The sequence below is a fragment of the Empidonax traillii genome, unplaced genomic scaffold, assembly GCF_003031625.1.
Source record: "Empidonax traillii isolate 1590-97213 ecotype Southwest subspecies unplaced genomic scaffold, ASM303162v1 scaffold25:size3598162, whole genome shotgun sequence".
Classification (NCBI taxonomy): domain Eukaryota; kingdom Metazoa; phylum Chordata; class Aves; order Passeriformes; family Tyrannidae; genus Empidonax; species Empidonax traillii.
This window is the reverse complement of record NW_020955218.1, coordinates 1555838-1574727: the sequence shown is the minus strand read 5'-3', so window position 1 is coordinate 1574727 and position 18890 is coordinate 1555838. Positions and strand designations below refer to the sequence as shown.

The following is an 18890-nucleotide window of genomic DNA, read 5'->3' as shown; positions in this document are numbered from 1 at the left end:
TAACAGGAGAGCCACATTTTTAATAGAACTGTGGACTTTCGTATGGGTACCTGAATTATTTTAGTTGCACAGACTATGTTGTAAAGCTTCGAAAGTCCAGATTGGATAAACTATTCATGTTTGATAATACCATACAGAAATTGGCCAAGTTTTTGGTTACTTCACCTTGTCATCGTTAACTTGATGACTTTGATTGTGGGAGCAATTCCCTGTGAATAGATGACTTTAAACAAGGTGACTGTGAAGAATTTGATCCCCATGTTATTTGTATTAGAGAAAGCATGAAGCATGAGTAAGTGCAATTATATTAGCAATATGAGTTGGCAGTGCTGTTTGTAGCTTATTGTTTGAGTCAAGAACTCTTCCAGTGTTTCAGCTGCTTGCTGAACGTGCTACATGTACTGCACCCAAAAATTCTAAATGTATCAAAAATAAATACAGAAACACCTTCATATGAGTGTTGGTAACGAGCAGAAAGAAATGGTAGCTGATATATAAATATTTTCACTGTGATAAATTCTTGTTTAGAAGAACATGGTGTAATCTTATGCTGGGAAGAATATGAGAAGAGCTCTAGAGAGTATTTACAACGTAAAGCCTGTTTGAGGATAGGGGACATGCATGATCCTACTGCCTGAAAGGTTCAAATTACTCCCCTTAGTTTTATGAAAGATCCTCAATCATATGAAGAATTTAGGGGTCACAGAGGCAGAGATGATGAGAATTACTCTGTCACCTTAAAGATCAAATCCCAAGTCCCAGGCAGGCTTCAGATGTGCAGTGTGTTTTGCCAATGCCTGCTGTTTCAGTTCATGTCATGGCACCACGATTGCCCTTGATTAGAGGGGTGTAGTTCAATCAGTAGATTTCAGTGGTCACTTTTGTTATACTGGGCTAATTTTGAAATAATCTCTTTTAGTCCTGTGAAAACTTGTTTGTTTTTTTTTTTAACTTCAAAATGCCTAGTATATTCCAAAGAAAATCTCAGATGATGTGGGCTGTTTTATCATGATTATGTGAAACTGAAAAAAAGGAAGCTTGTAGTAATTTGTAATAAGCTATTATAAAAAAAATAGCTGATTACCTGAAATTTTAAATAAACAGTTTTCTGTAGTCTTTTGGGTAGAGAATGGCTGTGGGGTGGTTTTTAATGAGTTTCTGTACTGTAAATAATATGCTTCCACGTTCATGTGCCACACAAATGGATTATACCGATGGAAGTGGACAAATTTAATGCCGAAATTAATCACATTTACATACATTTACACACAGTTACTCAAAATATTTATCTCATTCTGGTCTTGGAGGCAAATCTTGAGTGTTTTGAGTGTGGTTATACCCTCTTGAATATACTTCTTCACTTGCCTGCGTTCCCTGTTTTCAAATAACTGGCTTCACAGTGCTGTGTGTTTTGTGTCCAGGTTTGTGAAAAGGTGGGATTCATCTCTCTGTTTAATGAGCTGTCAAATCCAGCCCAATATTTCTATAGAAAGATAGTCTTGTAAATTTGAGCAGAACACATTGAGAATTATTTGGCAGGAGTGTCTTAGAGAGATTCTTGTTGTGGTTGGGCTTTGAGATCTTTCCTGCTTTTTGGCTGCTTGGTGGCTCTTGCCAGGAGAGTTGAGGAGAGGGAAGAATATCCAGTTATACAGTAACTGTATCATTACATTTGCTAACTTTGACACAAGAGGTTAGCCCTTCACCTACTTCTGACTCCATTAATTTATTTTTATCTCATCTATCTCTTATTCAGTGTATGTTTCTCTCCAGGTCCTGTAGGGTGATGCAACAAGTTCTGACCTTAGTTCATTTCACATCAACACAAATCACATATATCTCAGCCTTTTGAAGTCAGAGATATTTTTTGGTAGTTGATGATTTCAAGTTCTTAATACTTTTAAACCTTGAACACATATTAGTTAACTAGTTTTACCAGAGAAGGTAAAGATGATTTGGGAAGGTTTTTGGTTTTAATTATTTTTTTTCTGTTTGTGTGTTCTTAAATCACTATTTCTTTTTTTCCAGAAATAACTCCAAATGAGTCTATTTACACCCAGCAGGACCAATCATCCTAAATGTCACCACTACCAAGAGCAATAATACTGTGTGCAAGAAAAACACTATTATGTATGAATCTGATGCAAAAATGAGTTAGAAAATCTTGTCACTAATGCACTTGTCTGAAAAAATTTTGTATAGTAGGTTTGTTTCTCTCTCTTGTTATGGGACAGATTTGTATATTCCCTTTTTTGATCCTAGATATGTTTTTTTTATGTGGCTCTGGTTCAATAGAGCATTCCCACTGCTTTAGAGATACTGGAGGAAAGAGAAACTGGGAGCAGTCCCAGTTCTGGAGCTCCCACACCTCTGTAGCATGACAGACCACTTCCCCTAAAAGAGATGCCATTAGTTTCATCTTGCAGATGGAAGGATTTATTAATTATTTATAAAAGTAGATGTTAAAGGGAATGAGCAGTGTGCAACGTGGAGGCAATGCTACCAAGTCATTCAGGTTAAAAGATTAAAGAACGGGGCTGAGGAAACCGAAGATTTACATATAAGGTAAGCTTAGTAAGGTAAGCTTAATAGAAACACAATCCTAATGTCTTATATATAAAGATAGCCATTTTTTATATGAGCAGTTATAATGCAGAAAAATACCCAGTGGTTTGAAGTGTATGCTAGCAGTTAAAAAAGCAGACTAAATTTTAGGAATTATTAGAGAAAGAATATATAACAAATAGGATAAAAATAATTATTCCACTTACATAATGATTTGCGGGTATCTCAAATACTGTGTGTTTTGTTTCTTATGTGTTGAAAAGGTTGTAGCACTCGGAAGGGTTGTGGGAGGATAAAATGGATGACTGGAGAAATGAATCAGGCCCAGTGGGAGCAGTAGCCAAGTCAGAATTCTCCACTTTAAAATAAGGATGAGGGAAGGTAGTTGTGTTGAGGTATCTGTAAAATTAAGGACGGAAAGCTATGGAAAGACCGCTGAAGAAAGTAGTGGTGGCCAAAAACAGATGCCTGAGGAATATAAATTTGCCATGTTGTATTTGGTAGGGCTTTCCAGTTTTCCTGTGGCATCAAAACGTTTGCAGCTCATGGATTTCCGAATTCGAGAATGGCTCACAGACATTAAATGAACCTTGGCACGCCTAAAACAGGCTTTGGCCATGTGTTTCATGAGTCTGACACCTGATACAGTTCCTCTGCTTCTGAACCTTGGTTTCTACCCCTTATTTCTTGTGTGGGTAACGCCCAACTGCATTTTATTTATATTTCACAATGTGTGTTAGTGGTTCATTCTATGTCAATGTGTAGTTTTGACACAGTGAGAAAATCAGGACATGGCATTACTGTTACCAATAGGAATTAATCATCTAATCTTAAAAACTCATTGAAAACAGGGCAAAAGTGCACAGAGAACTTTGTAAGAGTATGATGACATCACATGAATCAATGGTCATTAATACAGTAAATTGCTTAGGAAGCTCTTTGACAAAATGTACTCAGGCTGGGAGAACACTCAGGAAAATTCCATGCTTTTCCTGGTGGTTCAGATACATTGCAGGCAAGTTGCTGGGCTAAACTGATGTACATCTGAGCTAGCATGGTTACTCTTGTATTAAACATGGAGACAGTCTCTCCAGGGATGTAACTTTTAACAAAGGCTATAGTTGCACAGCCTTTTATTGCTTTTACAGTCCGTGTAAGATTTTGACTATTTTTTCTCTCCCACCTTTTTTCCCTGGTTATACTTTGTCCACAGCAGCTCAGTATCAAGTTGGAAGGGGGTGCATCACTGATCCTTTTGAGCAGTGAGGCCCAACTGAAGTGTTTCAATTGATTAAGTGAAGCTGGGTCTAAAAGGCTGGAGATGAAGTAATCTGATTTAGACAAATATAAATGACTCCCATTCATTTGACCTAATGACATTAAAGATATCTTCCAAATACTTATCATGATCTACCTTTGGATTAATTCTGTTCTCTTGGAGTGCTGCCTCTTAAAGGACGTGGAGCTGCACATGTGGAGTACGGACGAGTTTTATGGGCAGCAGTTCTGATAACTCACGAACAAGCCCCTAGTCCTGACTTGGCACATCAGTATTTCAACACCCTGGTGTCTGTGTGAACTTTGTTTAGGGTAAGTACACATCTAATGGGAGCCAGAGGATTTTAGGGTGAAGTTTCAGGTGCTGCATGGCCATGTGGAGAACTAAGTGGATCTGTGCCTTGCAGTGCCTCTGCCCCTGCTGAGAAGCAGGGGAATTTGAGTCTAGGCTGCTCCAATTAAGCTGCTGTCATTGGTGTCAGAGCTTGGATTGTGCAGAGATGTATGACCTAGCTCTATATTGCATTTCATTTACCTGACAATGAAGTCCTGGTGTACCTTTTTTTTTTTTAATTTTAATTTAGGTAAATCCTTAATTCAGACAGTAGGCAATGCTGTAAACTAATTCCTCATCCTTCTGAAGTAGCTAGGCAACTAACTGCAGTTTAAACAGGACAGTGATGCCTTCCTGCCAGATTGATAGGTCTAAATGGTTTACCAAGGTCAGAAATTACAGAGAACAGCAAACCACAGTTATCCTTTGTTTTAGTGAAAGCCTTTGCAGGCAGAAAAGGAAATTCTGCTTTTATTACTCCTGTCAGTATTTGCTTAGCTATGAATGCTGTCATCTGTACCATCATCCTGTCTCTACTGTGGCTGCTGGTAGATTCTCAGGGCAATCATTCCTGGGTACATCCAGGGTACATTTGGTGAGAGCCCACTGGCAGTGCTGCATCCAGCACAGGAAACAGTGACCTGTTGGAGCGAGTCCAGAGGAGATCACCAAGTTGATTAGAGGAACGAAGCACCTCTCCTGTGAGGAAAGGCTGAGAGAATTGGGATTGTTCAGCCTGGAGAAGAGAAGGCTTTGAGGTGACCCAATTTTGGCCTTCCAGTACCTGAAAGGTGCTTACAAGATAGATGGAGAGGGACTATTTACAATGTCCTGGAGTGACAGAACAAGGGGGAACGGCTTAAAACTGACAGTAGGTTTAGATTTAGATTAGATATTAGGAAGAAATTCCTTACTTGGTATGGTAAGGCACTGGAACAAGTTGCCCAGAGAAGCTGGGGATACCCCATCCCTGGATATGCTTAAGTTCAGGTTGGATGGGGCTCTGAGCAATCTGGTCCAGTGAAAGGTGTCCCTTCCCATGGCAGGGGGGTTGGAACTAGACAATCTTGAAGGTCCCTTCCAACCCAGGCAAATCTGTGATTTAATGATCCTATGATCCTTGCAGACACTGATGTTCAGAACTGGACTTTAGGCTGTGCATCAGGTACCCAGGGACAGACCTGCTCTCCTCAAACCTGTGGCTGATTCCCTTCAGAGTCTGCTTCTGCTTTTGAGCCCTGCGGCATCCTGTGAAACTGTGCAGGGCTTTGCAGTTAGAGCACTGCAGTCAATAGATGTCAGTGAAGAACAAACATTCCTGTTCCTCTCTGAGGCAGTGCTGCTTCCCTTTCTACTGGCACAAAGCCTGGATGGCTGCAGAGCCCACCCAAGAGTGGACGTGTCCCTGGTCCTGCGGGGTTGCAGGCATTTCCACGACAGCTGTTTCTTCCACCTATCATTGGCCTGCAGGACCAGGTTGGAAAGAGGCCCAAGGGAGGCACAGCAATGTAATTGGTGACTTCATGCCTTTTTGTTTCTGCTTTATCGCTCAAGCAGCTGTTGGGTGGGTGCTCCCACTCACTTCCTTCTGGGGCCGTGAGGTGCTGTTGCTCCTCCCTGCTTGGCCCAGGAGAGGCTTCTTCTGTGTAATGCCAGGAAGAGCAATGTCTCATCACACACCCCCTCAGTCTGTCCCAACAGTTTATCTTCTCTGGTAGGCAGGACAGGTAAATGGATTTACCTGTAACAGGGGAGGACTGTCTCCTATCAAAGTTAATAGAGCAGTTGCTGCATAATTATTTGGTTTCCAGTGCCTTGAAAAAAGGATTGTTGTCATCTGTGAGGCTGGAACTGGTGAAAGAGTGATACAATCACTCAGTCTTCTTCCCTCCTTTCTGAAAGTTGTCTTTCAGTGATTGCCTTCACTGACACACTCAGCCCTTTCCATTAGGCATGATTCCTGCTGTCCCATCTGCACTGAGTCTGTGCAGCAGGAGTGCCCTTGGCTCTTTGTCTGTCTTTCTCTCTCATCGACTGGTCATGAACCAAACCCCACAGAAGTTCCTTCTTATCCTCCACCTTTACCTTTCTGTCTGGCAGCTGGTTACGAGCAAACCACTATTTTGATCCCTTGAGCATCTCTACTCAGACCCGATGCAGAAAACCACCAACTGAACTCCTGACCTGAGTCTTCTCTTTTGCCGTGACTTCTGGCTTCGAAGATTAACAGAACTAGCTCAGATTCCTTACCCTGTCTGCTCTCCCCACTTCCCCAGCATAATTTTCATCTTCTACGAGGTGTTCCTGAAGCTATCTGGTGAGACTTTCCCTCAGTCATTGTTTTCCTCCAATAAACTGCTTTAGGCATCACTCATTGTATCAGAACTAATTTGACTTAAATTCAGGTTGCTGGGATGTTTACCTGAGCACCTTTTCTTCTCTGAGGGCTACTTTAGAAGATAATTGTGTGATGCTTTCAGGGAAGAGGTTCATAAAGCAAGGCCTGGAATTCATGTGTTCCTCTCACAAGAGTTCTGACCCTCCAAATGCTCTGCTTTCTTTTTATCTGACTCAAAGGTCAGATAAGCCTGGGTAACAAGCAAAGCAGGTTAACTTCAACAAGAGCAGCTGGAAGCCCCATGTCTCAGCTCTGATGGAGTAAATGTTTAATCCTGCCCTTTCTACTTAAATCAATCTTGAGCTGTGACTCAGGAAGGAAAAATATGTTACCAGAGTAGGAAAGCAGTATTGTAAGCATTTCCATGCAATAGAGATTGCACAGGGCTTTATTTCTTCCAAACCTAGTATTGCTGTGCTCTAGGTACATTTTGTACCAGTGTTTTTATATTTTGTAGGGCTGAAATGTCACCCTCTGCAAACATTTTAACTGCCATATGAGAAAAGAAAGAAAACCAGAGAGGGGAGGAGACATTTTTACAACATCTTACTATGAAAGTTTTGAAAGTTCTTTACCATCCCCACAACCTGCCAGAATGATTTGTGGAACCAGACTGACAATTCTTTGAAAAATTCCGTTTGAATTCCTCTACTACAGTCATGGAAAGGAGAGGGGCAGTAGTGGCACGGTGGGGAGAGAAAAGAGGATGAAAGAAATGGTAGGCGTAGCAACTGCTGGGAAACCCTAGTTGCCAATAGCATCATGTACCCCCACCCTTTAGGAACAGTGCCCAGCCTGGGTTTCTGGACCTCTGACATAGCTCTCTGCAGCTGCACCAGGCTGTACCTGTGCAGGATGGACCTGCTACCCTGTAGTTTTCCTGGCAGAAGCTTTTAATCACTACCAACCAGTTGCTACCCTCTACCTTGGGTAGAATGCTGTATTGAAGTGTGCCTGTGTTGAGCAAAGCTTGAGTAAAACTGCGTTTTCAGACCGAAAGTGCTGTCTTTGTATGAAGTGTTACTGAGCAGAGCTTTATTTTGGAAGTCATTTAAGTCTGCTAGAGGTCAGCGGGCAAAACACTTGCTGCATTATAGCCTAATATAATCCCTTCAGCCAATTTTCAGGAGTGTATGCTTTAACCCCCTATGGATCCACGAGATGTGCCCTCGTCCTGTCCCTTCACATACAGTTTAATATTGTGAATATACATGTAAATGCTGCTTACACCTCAGTCTTAATGCAGTTAAACTTGTTTGCAAACTTAATTTGCCCAAGGACCCTTTGGCTTTTTTCCATACTCGGAGGGCCAGAAAAAAGTAAGTCTTTCAGTAAAATGTTCAAGCTTCTTCATTAACTGATTTCTTGCCATTTATTAATTGTGGAATAATAACACTGAAAGGAGGGCAACGGTGGTCCGTGGCGTTTTGGAGGGAGAGAGAATGATTTTAATGTCAGAGGAGCAAAGTAGCATATCTAAATTCCGATTTCCAAGTGGGTCATTTGCAAAATGCAGTGCTAAGGGCAGCATCTCCCTTAAGTTGTGTTGAATTGCAGATGGCAAGGGACTGTGGTCAAACAGGCTTTTCTCTTGGTCTCTCCAACACGTAACTTCAGTACCAGTTATGCAGATGCAAAATCAGTAGGTGTTGATGCACAGGCCAGGTATGAAATGAAAGGGCCTTGTGGCAAGTGTGAAGTGTGTGGCTGGGGAGAGATGAGTATTTCACTAAATAAGGCAATACCTCAGCTTTGCAGCCTCATAACTGTGTGGGTGGGGAAAACTAGTCTGGGGAGAAGAGTCCTTAAAACCAGCCTTCTAAGCAAAGGTGAGGACACAAAAAACACATCGTGGAATAAATCAGAAGAAAAATCTTCACTGATTTCTTAGGATAGTCCCTTGGATGTGAACACAGACAGCTGATTATTGGAAAATCTACCTTATCAGGGCAGGGTAAATAAATAAGTCGTGTTCGGATTAAGCTGTCCCTGTCGTGTTTTGTTTACCACAGTGGAGCTGTTGAGTTCTATTGCACAAGGACTGTGAAGTAAAATGGGTCTCATCAAAACGCTGGAAACAGACATTTTGCAGAAAGAAAGGCGAATGGAAAAAACCCACTTTTATAATTACCCAGCGTATGCTGCAGAAATTTATTTGGATTTATAGCAATTGCATTTAAAACACAAACACCATATAGTATCTAACCCAGAAATAACTTACACCAAAGAACTACATATAATAAAAAAAAAGAAACATTTTTGTAAACAGACTTCACCACAGATTGTCAAATACACAGCTGCAGTGTCAATAACAGCGTCCAGTAAGATAGGCAGTTCGTAAATCATGGTGCATTACAGAAAGAGGGAGTCTGGAGTCAAAATTTTGGTAATTTTCTTATGAAGTTTCTTTAGGCTTTTTCTATCTTGTTTCTTACAGGTTCCTTTTTTTTTTTTTCTTTTTTTTTTCTGTAACATCATGAGTAAAATTCCTAATTCAGATCTAAGAAGTCTGTTCATATCCCCTCAGAGCAAAAGAAAAAATAAATAAATGATGAAGTAAAATGGGTCTGACACCTGACTCTGTAAAACTGTATACATCTGCCTGCTGAGAACTGAGTTCAGCTCTGCCATTGTGTCAGAATTTTCCTGTCCTCAAAATCTCACGTTTACAATCCTTTCTATTGGAAGCATTACAAACTAAATGGGAGTGCCCATTCAGAATTTCCCACCAGTGGCTCTATGTACGTTTGTTGTTAACTGCATATTGTCCTTCACGTGGAGTCAAACTTCATAGGTTAAACATTTTGCCATCTTGCTGAGTTTCATCTTCTCATTAAATATCTCCTCAAACCTCCTATTCTGCTTTGGAGTGAAATGGTTCTTCCAATCACCAACAACACCTAGGAGAGCAGGAACAGAAAGAACAGTGAAGCTAGCAATATTTGAAGCAAAAAATTATTTAAAGGCAGCCCAATTTTGTTAATGTTGCACTTGGCACAGATTACTAATATATTCTTAACCACAGTCTCTGTGGTAGGTTATGATTGTGAGTTGTCTTATTGATCTGGTGAGACTCTGGTGGAAGTAGCTGGATTGTCATCCATAAAGGCTGTTAAACCCACAGCCTCGGACCCGGTTGGTGCCAACAAAAGTGGTGGATGAAGAGCAGAAGGTTTCCAAGGTGAAATTAGAGCTCCTGGTGATCTCAGCAGGGAGACATCTTGCCATGTCTTAGTTATGTAGTTAAGAGTCTCTGCCTGGGTTTTTTCACAGTCAGTAGAGGAAATCAGAGAATCATGGAATGGTTTGGGTTGGAAAGGACCTATTCCAGTGCCTCACTACCGCTCACTACCTCTCACTACCATAAAGAATTTCTTCCCTACCCTCTTTTAGTTTAAAGCCATCCCCCCTTGGCCTATTACTACATGCCCTTGGAAATGAAATTGTTGGGATTTGTCAATATTTTCATCATATCTTCATCAAAGTTCACTGTTTTAGAAAAATGTATCTGTTCTTTTTTTCTTTTTTTTTACTGACAGATTGTATTTTGGGATTTGTTTCAGCTCACTGGTAAAAATATTCTGAATTAACGGAAGGTACCATTTCCCTGTTTATTAATTGAAACAACTCTTGGTTTCAAAATGTCAATTCCTACTCAAAAAACAACTAAATAAATATAATCAAAATCCATGTAAACATTATCCAGCTCTGAGGAAGCTTCTCAAATGTCAGAAGCAAGAACACAGCTTCTGCAGATATCTTAAAGTCATATTTGAACTAAGCACTGTGGAAGATTTTCCCGTGGATTCCAGCTTGGTCAGAGTCTGGAGGCTACCTGTGACCATTCTTTTGTTGTTGTCATTTGTTGTTGTCATTTGTTGTTGTCAGCATATTCCTTTCTCAGGAGTATTTTCATAAGATAGAAGGTGATAAGAGCAGTCTTATTCAGAAGGAATGTGTCTAGCTCTTTATTTTTCTAGTAAACTAACTGACCTTTGCAGGTGGTGTCAGAGGAGACATGTTGTAAAGGAGTAAGGTGGTCAACGTTTTTAGATAAAAAAAAACATAGATAAAGAGTAATGCTGAATGAACCTTTCCTTTTAGCTCAACAGCCCCCATTTCTTGGAGCAATATTAGTCAGACTGTTGTTCCAGCTCCTCTGGGCTTCTCTAAGTCTGCATGTGCAGTCAGAGAACTTAGAAAGAAAGTGATTTTTAAGGGGGCTTCAGATTGAACAATCTTGTCACTGCTTCCCAGGGCTGACCCAAAGTGTCACTACACTCTGGGAAAGACCTTGGCCTCTGTCTGGATTCCCACTCCTTCTGCTGTATTAAGCACAAAGGAACTTACCTTTTCGGAAAATCAGCTTCCTGTTGGATGTCAGAGCACACACAGTGTGACTGGGATCGCTGTTCTCCTTTTCTGTGTCAGTTTTCATCTCTGAGAATGAGGACTTATTGCAGGTGTCTTGGATGTCTTTGTCACTGACGTTTAAACTCAAGAACAAAGCAATTTTCTTTACAACCTTAGGGAGATCCTGAGGCACAAGAAAAATAAAGGTTTTATGTTTCTAAGCTGATTATCAGACTTTTAGCTAATTTGGAAAGGATCCTTTTTATTCCATAACAAGTTTGTCACACATTCATTTGCTTTCAGGCAAGCCAAATATGACATTGGACTGTGCAGATGACAGGTACAGTAAACCTGATTCCCCTCATACCCATACTCACAGAAATGAATAAATACTGAATATGTCATATCAAACACAGTTATATTCCCAATTTTACTCCCAGTTGAGGTAAAATGTTCTCCTATCTCTCAGAATTATTTCACTGGGAGTAGAGAAATAATCAAAACTCAGCTTCTGTGTAAGTAGCTTATTTCAGTGGAGGTGCTGTATCTAGAGATCTAACAAGTGACTTAGAATACAAAATAGTTGGAATTTTTTTGTTCCCAAAAGATGAACAAACCTATTTTAATAGAAACACTAGAGAGTGTTTTGTATTCACTCAAAAATTCATTCTTTGAAAGCTAAGGTATGTTGGTATATTTATTTATTTATTTATTTATTTTTAAAGAACAGCAAAACAGTGTCTGTATGATTTCCTTTCACCAAAACTGTTTTCCTACCCTTTCAGTCTTTAATTTTCTTGTTATTGGGAATATAAGTACCACAAGACTGTGAGTAATTCTGTTTCTGTTGTCTTACATCACTTTTTGAAAATTTCACTGGAAATGTCAGACATAGCAAGTTAGTGTGTGGCCTTCAACAGATGCCCTTGGTTGGTCTTTCCACAGGGACCAAGAAAGAGGAACTTAAAATTCTTCCTTGTAGCCTGGAGAAAATTATGTAATATGAGTCCCATTCCTGCATGTAGGAAATGTAACTCTCACGGGATTTGATATTTGTATAACTTCTGCAGTCAGACTTAGTTCACTAATATAAAATTCTATGCAAATACAAAATATGCCCAAAGACATACATTCATATTTTCCTTTTTCCCTTTTTCATTATAATTTCCTCTTTGATATTTTAATGATGCTAATTTGCAAGTAATGCATTCTGAACCAAGTGCAGAGAGCATATTTACCTTCTTCATGTCTTCATAGAACAAAAATAGGATGTTTTTGTCATCTTCATGTGCTTCCCAACTGAGGAAATGATCAAACCAGGATCCACAGACAACTGAAAAGAAAACCCATGTAAAAGACATTCAGATAAATTTTATTCATAAATAACTGTGGTGGTTCCTCACACATAGGGGAATGATCCCTTCATTACATGTACCATGTATTGCTCTAAAACAAATGCAATTCTTGTGCCAAGTGACTCAAACTTACAAAAGTGGCATCCAAAGAGGTTACCATTCTTGTTGGAATTTGTTTTCATATCAGAGATTCAGATACTATTCTGAGACGATTCTGTAGTGGAAACAGACTCCAAATCTAAGGAAAGGCCAAGAATGAAGGAAAATGCACCTGCGTAACAAGATCTGAGCATCTCAGCAAATGACTGCATGTCTGTGGTCACAGCTAGAAATGTAATCACTTCACCAGGAAATGAAATAAGGACTCTGTTAAACGGAGCACACTGCTGTCAGCTCTCTTTTGTCTCAGCAGAAGGGAATCCATATAATTTTTAAACTCCCAAGAAGGATTATGTAAAGAACTTATGCAAATACATCATTCAGCCAATGAAACAGATAAAACAGTTTATAACTGAGTCACAGTGCTTGTTTTGTCTGAATGCTCCTTTTCCTAGACCATGGGAGGACAGCTAAATTTCATCTTTCTTTTAAAAACCAACATTCTGACCTTTCCAGCTGAAAGGGAAGACGAAAGCCTCTTGTAGGGCAATGAGAAGAGGCCTGGACAGAGCAATCACGGCCAGTGTTCTCCCAAACTGTGACTTTGCTTTTATAAGCACCACCACAACAATGTAATCTTGTAATGACCAACATTTTGGTTGCAAACTGTGAGTTATAATTAAGCATTAATTATAACTAATAGTTGTAATTAAGCTGAATGCTCCAGTCTGTAGCCCTCTCCAGCACATAAAGCGGTTTCTGAGTGCAAGGCACATGTGCTCCACGGTGTGCAATTAGACCCTGCTCTCCTGGTCAACTACACCGGGCATGTGGCCAACAAAAGCGTAACCCTGGTGGATTCAGGAGTACAGAGTACTTGGAGACTCCAGGGATGGCACCACAGTTGTCCCTCTGTGCCCTAACCCTTGTTTTGAGCTGATATTAACCCTGCAAGAACTTCAGGATTTGAATCAAGCAGCACAATAGTCCTGTGTTTTTATTAGAAGTTAAAATTACAACCTTTTCCTCCACATCATCTCTTACCTAAATTTCTGACGTAACAAACACATTTATGCCACGGACAAGCACTCAGAGAATAGAAGGTGGCTAATAATTTGCAGGTAAGTGAGAGATGCTTTTGTAATTTAATCATAGACTCACAGAATGATTTGAGTTGGAAGCAACTTTAGAGATCCTTAAGTTCCAAACCCCCCACCATATGCACAGACAGCTTCCACTAGACCAGGTTGCTCAAAGCCCCATCCAACCTGGCCCTGAATACAATCCTCTTTTCTTTTTTTCCACTTTTGTATGTTCAGAGTTCTTACTAAACAAGCCAAGATCCTGCAAATCAATGAAGCATGCATCTTAGGCCTGCTCTGATCTAGGAACACAAGATCTGACCCCAAGCCCAGAGAAGGCAGCGAGCAAATTGACTTCTGGACCTCTAATGTGAGCCCATGATGACTGCAATGGCGCTTTTCTTTCAAAATTTTCAAGCTGATCAATCATTATTGCTGTTATCATCACTAGGGTGACACAGTACTCCTCAAAGAAGTAATAAAACACTAAAAATGGGAGTGGATAAAGTGAACAAGGTCCTGTTGTTAACTTCCATCCCGCCACTCATAAAAATCTCCCTCCTGTCCTTGGTCTTTGGACCCCACCACTATGACAACACATCAGTTTTGGCACAGGGCAAACCCATGTCCGAATCAACAAATAGTCAGAGGTTGCAGAGTGTTCGTGGGAAGAAATGAAATCAGTGTCTTTTCTGGGAGAATAGGTTTTTTTAACAGGTGTGTAAGGAACAGCAAGAACCTGCAAAGAGCAGTTGTGCTGAAATGATGCAGCTGCTTATCAAAATGTCCCGTTGCAGGGCTGAAGGGGTCATCCTATCATTTGGTCTTGTTTAGTTTGGCATTAGAATTTCTCCTGAGACTCCCAGTCCCCCCAGATAATGCCATATGAATAAGGAGCTCAACAAGGAGTTTTCGCACACTTCACATTTCTTAACTCTTTCTGTGCATAATAAGCTAATGTAAAATGCAAGGAGAAAATATTTATTCTTACCGTTCCCTTTTAAGAATAAGTCAAAGAAAGCAGTCCAGGTATCTACAGTGGGAAGGTTTGGGTTATCTCTGTAGTAATGATACATGGAAACTGCAGTGTCTTTTGGATTTCTGCAGATGTAGATCATCTGTAAATGAAGATGATACATTTATTAATGATAATATCCTTCCTTTGTTTTAGAGAAGCTCTGTGTGTAAATATAGCATTTTCACGGGCAGTTGGCAGTGTCAAAGCCCTTCCCTTCAGGATTCCTCCTTCAGTGACCATGCCATTAAATTAGAAATGTATTTGTCTCTTCTTAGGCAGGAGTCCGTAGTGGTTAGTAAACAATTCCATGTGGAAGGAGGTGTGTTTGTCACAGCTGGGTAATGTTTACATTTTGTGAAAGAGCCTGTGTTAACTTTAACTCATGAGTCAGTTTACTATCTCATATATCTCACTTATGAAAACATTTGCTAATTAACATTCACGGTACAGCTGCAAAACATAAATTTTGGCTTTTCTTTCAAATTTGCTGTGTCCCAAAAGTCTGTATCTGAGTTATCCTGAAATGTTAGACTTTTAATAAAAAATCCAAGACTCAGAGCTTATTTTTAAAGACCTCCCACATCAGCATAGGAGGAATCAGTCTAATGGAAGGTGTCCCTGCCCACAGCATGGTGGTTGGAACTAGATGATTCTTAAAGTCCCTTCCAACCCAGGTGATTCTATGATTCTAGGAACTCAAAACTGTGATCTGAATATGCCTCCCACGTTTCATTTTCATTTCTCTTCTGTTCACCCAGTATCTTTATGGGTTCTTTACAAAGCTTTAGCAGGAGGGGCAACCCCAGTACAGCCTGTAAGTACTCAAGATAACTATTTCCTAAGACACTAGGAAATGAGGCCATGAGAAAACCCCCACCCCTAATGAGAGATTTCTAATTGAAAGTTGTTGATGTTCTCTATTTTGTGTGATGCCTGGTATACAAATCACCCCATGAGAGCAGTGGGGCAGGAGCAGAACCCAGTTCCTAGTCCAAGTCTCTGCTCATGCTGCCTTTGACTGCTGATCAGCTGTGTCTCCAAAATTCACAGCAAAGCACTTCTGGAAACTGTAAACCATTCAAAAATTATTAAGGATCAACAGGACAAAATATATTCCTAAAAGACGCTTAACATATCTTACAGCTTTTATGTAATTTTTGCCTTACCTTGCATTTCTTATTCTTAAAATTCTGAGGTAACATGTTGTAGTCTAAGTGTGTTGGAATGATTCTCTTTGAGGAGAGATTATTCAGCTCCTCCAGTTTGGAAATGTCTCCAAATTCAATGGGAGATGTTATTGTAACTTGAGTATCGTAAAGCTTTGTTATAACTCCTGCAAGCCAGTGGGTGCCTGCAGAAAAGTAATTTTTAAGAAAACAAACAAGCAAAAAAATATTTATTATTGAGAAAATGTGTGGAACATGCATTTTTCATATACAAACAGATTGCTAGTGAACAAGGGATACTTTTAAGCCCCCAGATTCAAGAAACTTTACGTGACTGAATAATTCCGTTGGCTCCAAATAGATAAACACTTGAAAAATTAGGGTTATAGCTGAAGTTCAAAGTAACTCTGTGAAAAGTGTTAATAATAGTAACAAAACAATCTCATTAGACAAACTGCTTGTCAGCTGAGAGGTGGTTATATTATTTTTGTAATTTATTTTAGAATAACTTGTTTTGCTTGATTGTTTTTTCCTTATAGTAAGTAGAGTCTGTAAATTTGAAAAGTGCTGATTGAGCTTCTCCTTTGGTGTGTGTTTCTCTGTGCAAGGAAGGCAGGTGGAGAGGGGATAAGAAACTAATAAATCTACAGCCAAGAGCCATACAAATAACTTAACACAGCTCTTGACTTATAGAATTGAATATAGAAAGTCCTTAGGAAAACCTTTCAAGAACAGGTGTGCTTACAAATAAGGAATATTTATTTGCATTCCAATATGAAAACACCTATGGCTATTTTCAATTACAGAATCAAAATGTAGGTAAATGATCCATATTTCCTGTAATTTTAACATTTACTGACAGAATAATATATTCACTTACTCAAACATCCTTTCCTATTTCTTCTACACAGATATTTTCCAAAGAGTTTAAGCAGAGAACATGAAACACACAATTGAGACTTAACTGCAACTTACATTTAAAACTAGAGCTTACCTGATTTGGGATAGGAAACCAAAAGGACATCATCTTCTCTAGCATCAAAAGCATCCAAGGATTTTAAAAGTTCTGGAGAAGACCTGGTGGTAAAGCGAATTCCCTTAAACATGTGAATGAGTTCTGCCTCAGTGGAGTTGGACATGGTTGCTTAAGTCTTGGATTCCTGCAAATCAGATAACAAGGAAATGATGAGGATTTAAGAGGCACTTCTTAGTCAGATGGTTTGAAGTGACAAATTGAGACCGAGCAATACAAACCTCCTGCTTATATACTTTGCTACACGCCGTGAAGTCCTATCAGATATTGATTTTGCCAGTAGTTGATAAAGGCAACTGACATGTTGGAGGTAACTTAATAAATAACTGAATTGCAGAGTCATGAAAAATGCATGTCTTTTGTCCTTTATTGGCTCTCCAGATAAAGTAATGAGGTAATAGTTAAAAAGTAATTGTGGAAAATGACAAGAATTAATATTATATGTTGCCTTAAAATTTACCTAATATGGTTATGCTATAAGTTATACTCTGTGGGAAGCTGCATCTTAAAGTACTGTTTATTAATACAAAAACAATGTATTATTTTATGTGAATGAAATATTTTTTATTTCATTTTATGAAATGTACAACAGCCCAAAATTTCAAACATGCAAATCAACTCCAAGTGCTTGGATCTTGTGATATTAAGGAACAAGTGTTTTGAAGATTTTCTAATTTCAGCCTGAGGAATCTTAAAAACAGAGGCCCTTAGAGGCAATATAATTTTTTAAGATGTCATATGTCTCCATAAGAAAATATAGACAGCAAAAGTCACAGACTTAAAATAGATATATTGCTTGAATCCTGCTTATTTTGTGCCTAGAAGTAGTTGGAGATTTTTTAATCTTTCCCCAGAATATGCAGATTCATAAAAATAAAAGCCACTTTCAGGAAAGAGGCAGTTCTCCATCAATTACCTGGTTTCAAATGGTTAGGGGTATTTTTGAAAAAGTTTGAATGTGTGGAAATTGTCATTAATGTTGTAAACTGAAAGCTCCATTTTTATTTAAAGTGACCTTAAGCACTGTGAATGTATCACAGTAAAATAAATAGCTCAGTTTTGAATCAAAACATTTTACAGTGCTTAGTATTTTCAGTTTTCCTTTCAATGGCCACAATTTTATTTATTCTTTTTCCCATTCTTTTCCTCAAACACCAAGTGATTTCACTATCCCTATTGAAAGCTTCCCACAGTGTATTGAGCTGAAGAGCCTTTAGTATCTTCATCTTGAGGACCTTCATGCAAATCTTGTTTTAAGATGAAGCAGATTTTGGAGAATTTCCCAAGGTTACCAATGTTCCAGTTCTTTTTTTTTTTTTATCATAAATAACAACTTGGGTTTGGTCATTAGAGCTGACTACCAGATATACTCCCACAATAGCTGGTAAGATGTTAATAAATAGACATACACTTCCAAGAAACACTTGAACAGTAAGGATTACTCACAAGGAGTAAGGGTAGTTACCATCTTCTGCACTTGCTTCTTTCTAATCCAATGTCCCAAAAGGCCAGCAATATAAGATTGATTTTTCCCCTCCTTTCTTTTATCTGCAGTGTTGGCAGCCTGCCATCAAAGAGAAGTGATCTTCTCTCTTGTGTGGCCTGTAAAGTTGCCCTTTAACACTTATCACCTGCAAAATGTGCCCTGTGCCATCAGTAAACCGAGTTCCAGTTATGCAGGGCAAGGTGGGGTTGAAATAATGGAAAATGTGCTGCAGGGATGTTCCCTGTGCCTAAGGATGACAGGAGATGGAAGAGTCTTTCCCGGAGGTAATCAAGTGAGTCAGTGAGGGTACAAGAAACACTTGGATGCTGGTGTTCAGGAAGGAGTTCAGGAATCTCTCAGTGCTGAGGAGCTCAGCATTTTCCTCTTGCTCCCAGCCTGAACACCTAAGCTATTGCTTCATACCCGAAGGTGTAAATCCTTAAAAATCTATCCTCTGTCAACAGATTTCACTTGGGCCGCTTCAAGTATACTAAGCATGTTCAAAGACATAAAGACACCTGTTTCTGTGTTATTCTGAGTGTCTGTATTAATCTGAATACGGAGATTTCCAAGGTTTATTTTGCAGTCATCATTCCTGCCATATGCATGTCACCCAAGCTAGTAAAACTTTATTGCCTTGACCTGGCAGAAATAATCTTATTGTAAAATGTTTTGCATATTTACAATGCTCATTCCCTTTCATTTCCTCCTGCATTCCTCTTA

General features: G+C 39.4%; 1 protein-coding gene across 1 annotated transcript; it reads right to left on the bottom strand.

Annotated features, from left to right (window-relative positions):
• Window positions 1-9037: 9037 nt before the first annotated feature.
• Window positions 9038-16889, bottom strand: LOC114069427 (sulfotransferase 6B1-like). The gene is made up of 7 exons (XM_027906207.1): window positions 16643-16889; window positions 15649-15833; window positions 14456-14582; window positions 12167-12261; window positions 10926-11112; window positions 9321-9475; window positions 9038-9097 (listed from the first exon to the last, which is right to left on the bottom strand). The coding sequence occupies exons 1-6, from the start codon at window positions 16785-16787 to the stop codon at window positions 9357-9359; spliced, it is 858 nt and encodes a 285-aa protein (XP_027762008.1). The 5' UTR covers window positions 16788-16889; the 3' UTR covers window positions 9038-9097; window positions 9321-9356.
• Between the last annotated feature and the right edge of the window lie 2001 nt (window positions 16890-18890).